The 6000-nt window shown below is 44.9% G+C and overlaps 1 protein-coding gene across 1 annotated transcript in view; it reads left to right on the forward strand.

Moving 5' to 3' along the window:
* The window catches only part of C1QTNF3 (C1q and TNF related 3), a 50204-nt gene extending 45802 nt beyond the window's left edge, over nucleotides 1–4402 (forward strand). The window contains exon 6 of the mRNA XM_083158481.1: nucleotides 3583–4402. Within this exon, the coding sequence (XP_083014607.1) occupies nucleotides 3583–3742 (160 nt within the window). The 3' untranslated portion in view covers nucleotides 3743–4402. The remainder of the gene's footprint in view (nucleotides 1–3582) is intronic.
* The last annotated feature ends 1598 nt before the right edge of the window (nucleotides 4403–6000 follow it).

The following is a 6000-nucleotide window of genomic DNA, read 5'->3' on the forward strand; positions in this document are numbered from 1 at the left end:
TTGTCAATCATGGTTATATCCAGGGGCGGATTGGGCCACTGGGAAACCGGGCCCTTTCCCGGTGGGCCGGTCTGGATTTGGACGCTTTCCCCCTGACCGGGCCACCGCTGTCTCCCCTGGGCAGGACCGCAGGAGGGCGACTGGGACTGGCTGCCAGGGATAAAGATGGCGGCCACGCGTGCTGTCCCCCTCCTGCCGGAGCCATGCTGTCCTCCATGCACCCCCCTTCCCCCGCCGGGCTGCTGTGGAGTTTCTCCTGGGGCCTCAGGACTGGGCTTGCTGGAGGGCCTGTCGGGGCTATAGTACAGAGGAATGGGGAGAAGAGGTTTGAAAGTCTGCACACAATCAAGTTTTTATCCCTTTTATTTTTGCGATTTTGGAAGGCCTTGCCCGGATAGCACCAGGGGTGCTATCCGGGCAAGGAAAGTACAGCTTGGTTAAGAAGAAAGAACAGATTGCGCTGTGGATGCACTCCATGGTGGGGCCCCTGGTGCCAACTCCCCCCTTCCCCTCCATCCCTCCCAGGCAGCAGAAGCACACACCTACAGCATTTGCTGTGCTGACAGCAGGCTCAGCATGAGCGTCCCACTGACAGCGTGAGAGCTCATGCTGAGCCTACTGTCAGCACAGCACATGCTGTAGGTGTGTGCTAGCTGCTGCTGAGGGGGGGGACAATAACACTCCCCCATCGACTTTAGAATGTTTTTTTCACTCCCACCCTAAACATTTCGGGGGCGTGGCCTAATTGCGCGAGGTGACCACGCCTCCCGTGATAAGATCACGCCCCCAAAATGTTACCTGGGCCCGGAATACCTCTCGGCGGCCCTGGTTATATCTGATTTATTCTAGGCGTTATTCAATACACTTTCCCCATCTAGTTCCTTCATATGAGCCGCGATGATTGTGGTCAATTTGTTTATTCATTCCTCACCAAACATTATACCTATAATCACTGTCAATTCCATGGTAGCATAAGCACACATCACAGTGATCGCCGGGCCTTCCGCACAGTGTGACACAGAATAATGATATACTGTATACAGGTCTGTGCTCTCACTGTCACCTGTAGCGAGAATTTCATTTACAGCTTTTCTTTTATCTATTTAATAAAATTTTAAAAGGTAAAACCTCATTTGTTCTCCAGACGGCCACCATTCAAAGCTTTGACATAATGATATTATTTTCCATTACAGTTCTGAATAATGCCGAATTAATGGCTGGGTGCAATTACGGTCCTTTAACTTACATTATATGGAAAATCAAATGGAGCAACACTGTGCAGCCCTTAATTATCACACCGCTACTGTAATCATTAAATGTCAAACCGTAATTCAGTATTATTCAAAAGTGATGTGCCGCAATTAGTTTTATCAAATAATATTATTAAAATATATCTAGATGTAAAATACTGGCTTATGAGTCACCAAATAATAAGATAATTGGTAGGTGCATGTTTACATAAACATGTGCACATCAATAGAATACTAATTTAATTACTTAATTATTCTTTCAGGGATGTACATCTCAAATGGTCGTTAGTTGAATGAGGAAGTTGAAGGAATGCATATACATTAATCAATAAGCAGGGAGACGTAGCAAACCTTTTTCTCTAAGGGGTGGGCAAGTAAAGAAGTTGCCCATAGCAACCAGTCATCTACTAGAATGTGCTTAGTTAGTAATAATTATCGTCAGTCATATGGTGGTCTATTAACGCATACCCTCCAACATGACCCATTCCAGTAGGTACAAAATGCTCTGTTCCTGGACTTCGTTCCCTGCCAGTAGCAGTTACAGAGGTTGGACTCCAGTACAGTCCAAAATTCAAAGAGGGGGTCACATCAACTGCCAGTGAGTCCAGGACAGTGGCAGTTGGTGGGGCTCCCCTATTTGAATAATGGACTGTGCTGCAGCCCCAACTCTGTAACTGCCACTGGCAGGGAAGTCCAGGAACAGAGCATTTTGTACCTAATGGAATGGGTCATGTTGGAGGGTATGTTAACGGTCTGCCTAGACCAGGGGTGGGCAATAGGCAGTCCCCAGATGTTGATGAACTACACATCCCAGCATGCATTGCCTTAGTTTTGCTCTTTGGCCATGCTGAAACTGATGCAAGGCATGCTGGGATATGTAGTTCATCAACAGCTGGAGGGCCGCTTATTGCCCACCCCTGGCCTAGACAATGCCTGTAACCCAGATCCCACCGGATCAACTGTCAAGTCTTGGCTTGAATATTAGAGAAAAATTCTTCTTAATACATGTTGAGTATCCATTATCCAGATATAACAAAGCTGAAATATTCCGAAAACCGGAGGTTTTCAGAATATTTTGTTTTTCGTTTCCCTTCCCCCTGCACAATTTTTCATACTCCCCCCGTCCCCCAGTGTCGTCGGCGGCTATCAGATTAGTCTTCGACGGCATCCCCGGTCCCAAGGAGGCATTACGCAAGTGCTGCAGCTGGGGATGCCGCTGAAGACGAATACGATGTTCGCCGTGGACGCCAGGGGACACCGTCGATGTCTGGGGACCACCAGGTGAGTATGTAAAAATAAAAAAATATTCCGGAATAATCCCTTATCCAAAATGCTTGTGGTCCCTAGCATTTTGCATAAGAGACATTCGGATAAGGGATACTCAACCTGTATTGTAGTTCTTTGAAGTCCATCCTACGTCTCAAGTCAAAGGCTTGCATGGTAAGTAATCCTTCCGCCGTTTTAAGTTTAACAGTGTACTGCAGAGGCAGAAATACCATTGGTGCAGTAGTTGCAGTGACCAGTGCCCTGCAGAAGGGTCCCACTGCTGCCCCTGTCACCCTCTTCCTATAACCTACTGTTTTTCCCTGTGACACTCTGCCTCCCCCTGTCTATCCTTGTGACCCACTGCCATGTACAGTAGCATACTGTGAACCTGGGTTGGGGTGAAGAAGGGGTGCCAAATTATATTATTGCACCTGGGTACACCACCCACAAGCTCTGCCACTGGCAAACAGTACACAACAGCAGAATTTAAATAATATTACAGTATATGTTTAATAAATAGACAATTATTAACACAAAACCAATACATACCAAACAGAACAGTCCTAGCCTGTGCTTGGAGATAATGTAAAATGATCCACTTTCGATATATTAAAACTTAGTTTGGCTAAAACAATTGAATCCGGTATGTAAAATGGAAGAATTTTAAATCATTGAATTATAATCAAAATGAGGAAATAATCATTTTTTAAAAATCTATAAACCCTCTGCATATTCAAAATTAAACAGATATAAGCATGTGTAGGAGACATACTGTATATACAGGAGGCTCCTGTTTCAGTTATAAATATCCTGTTGCCCTGCATTGTACATCTAATCTCCTAGATTTTTCAGATTCTACCAGGGGTGCCAGTAAAGAATTTCTTGTAATTTGCTGTAATCATGGAAAATTTGGTAAAACCCCTGAAAACACTTTAGTGCACCCCCCCAATACTCTAAATTTCATGAAAAAAAGTAATGTATCTCTCATTAAATTCTGTTTAATAAATGTCTCCTGTAGTAGACCATATTATATGACACGTTTCTAACGATGATATTTGTATTTCAGTTATGAGTCCAAAGGGAAACAGGACACATCAGGAAACAGCGCGGTGCTGAAGCTGGCGAAAGATGACGAGGTCTGGCTTAGGATGGGGACTGGCGCCCTGCATGGGGACCACCAGCGTTACTGCACTTTTTGCGGCTTCCTGCTGTTTGAGACTAAATGAGAGGCGGAGTCTGGGTTCTGTTTGCTTCTGTTGGGTTTTTGTTTATGCAAGTTATGAACACATTTGTTATGTGTAATCAGAGTCATTACATGAGAGACATTCCCACATATGTAGAAAAACTAGTTGAAATAGAAAATAAATTGTTGATATTGACTGCAACTAAATAAAAGACCAATAACCTGAAAATATAATTTTTTAATTGTACATTTTAACTATACAGTGTATGTATACAAGCTACAGTAGAGTTGATGACATTGTTTTCTGCATTCCAAACTGAATAGTACCATACCTCCCAACATTACCCTCCCTAGGAGGGACACAATGCTCTGCTCCTGGACTTTCCTCTTAATGTATGATTGCCATCACCTGTGTTTAAATACCATTCTTATTACCGCAGTGTAAACAGTGCAAATCCCGGATCTGCCCTGGCTTGGATCTGTGTACCAAATTCTGGGTCGGATCTGGGATTTGGGTGTAAAAGGGGTATTAACCTGTTCAACACAGGTGATAATCATGAATTAAGAGGGAAGTCCAGGAACAGAGCATTGTGTCCCTCCTGGAGAGGGGCATGTTGGGAGCTATGTAGTAGAGCTGTGCCCTGCATTCTAAGGTTACATATTGAACTTAAAATCATTACAAGCTCCCCCAACTTCCTCTTGTTGCAAGGCCACACCCACCTCCCAGGTGGGAGGTACTGTATTAATAAACATACAAAAGAGGGGGAGATAGGTTCAATGTTCCAAAGTGGAGATATGGAAAAAACTGCCCTTGGCAACCAATCAGATTGTTATTGTATAATATCCCGGGATGCTGTTAGCATCCCTGGGGAGAGGATCCCATAAATAAGAATACTGGCATCTAACGGGAAGACGACTGGTGCCGGTTTTCTGATGCAGATGCTGGATCCTGATCCTAGGATCGATGACCAGCAATGACTAGCTATCAGTCTGGGGATTGAGAAAATTAAGCATTTACACATTTAGGGCGGTATTCAATGAGAATACCTGCGAGGTGCAGCGAATCCTTTTTAGGATTCGCTGCACATTCGCCACATTCGCCACGTTCCGGAGCCGGCGGGCTCCGGTATTCAACATGTCAGGGGCTCGCTGCCCCTGACTGGCGAATATGAGCTGAGCCTGAGGACGGTGCCAGGCAGAGAGATGGTAGTCTCTCTGCCTGCCCCAGAACTTTGTGGGGGGTAGGTGGGCTCCCCGGGTGCCAGGCAGCACAGGCTGCCCCCCGGGGGTGCCAGCAGGGGAGCGTATATTCACTATACCCGATCGTAACGATCGGGTGCAGTGAATATATGAATATGTAATGAGCGGCTCGGCTCCGGCGCCCCCTGCTGGCTGCTGTGTAAAAAAAAAAAATATATATATATTTTTTTTTAAATTAAATATATATTCATGTGCTTACAGCACATGAATAAAAATAGCATGCCCCTCCTCAGAATAAAATTCCTGATTTTTTTACACCAAATGTAAAAAACAAAACACTTTATTTTAAAAGTTCACATTCCACTTTACCATAAAAAGATAGCGATTGCTACTCGGTGAATCATGGTGAAAAAAACCTTCAAATGTATTCGCCATGTGGTCATTGAATAGGGTGATTCACCGTTTTAGTCAGAAATTCGCCAAACAGCACAAATTCGCCATAAAAACATGGCGAATCAGGCTCATTGAATACTGCCCTTAATATCCCCGATCTCCAGTTGCATCAGTCAGGGGATTGCCCCAATACACCGCTGGTGTATGGACACCTTAGCTCAGGGGTCGCTAAAACTGTTCTCAAGATCTACCAACAGCTTATGTATCTCAGGCCATCTGTGGTCTATAGTAGGAATGACTGCAGCAGGTTTGACAATGTGACACTGTGCCCCAGCTAGGTACTTGTGGAGTTTCCTGGTGCCAGCTCTACGCTACGCTATGTTTGATTCCTGCCAGCTGTATGCCCAACAGGCAGCAGTACTACGCTAAGTTTGTTTGAAGCTACGTTATCAGCGTAGTCCAACGGCTGCCTTACTTGTGTAGTTTCACGGCGGCATACGTTGTCAGCGTAGTGACTCCGCGGCAGCCCAGTGCTGACAGGTCATTGTGGCACTTGTAGTTCCACAGAGATATAGAGATATAGAGTGTCTAAATTTTAGTCGGGTATAGGGGTGCAGCATTATTCCAAAAAAGACATGACCAAAAAAATGTGAAAAACACTAGTAAACCTGTCGACAATGACACTTGTCGATGTAACAGTTGTCGACC

Source organism: Crinia signifera, chromosome 1 (assembly GCF_055691185.1).
Source record: "Crinia signifera chromosome 1, ASM5569118v1, whole genome shotgun sequence".
Lineage (NCBI taxonomy): Eukaryota > Metazoa > Chordata > Amphibia > Anura > Myobatrachidae > Crinia > Crinia signifera.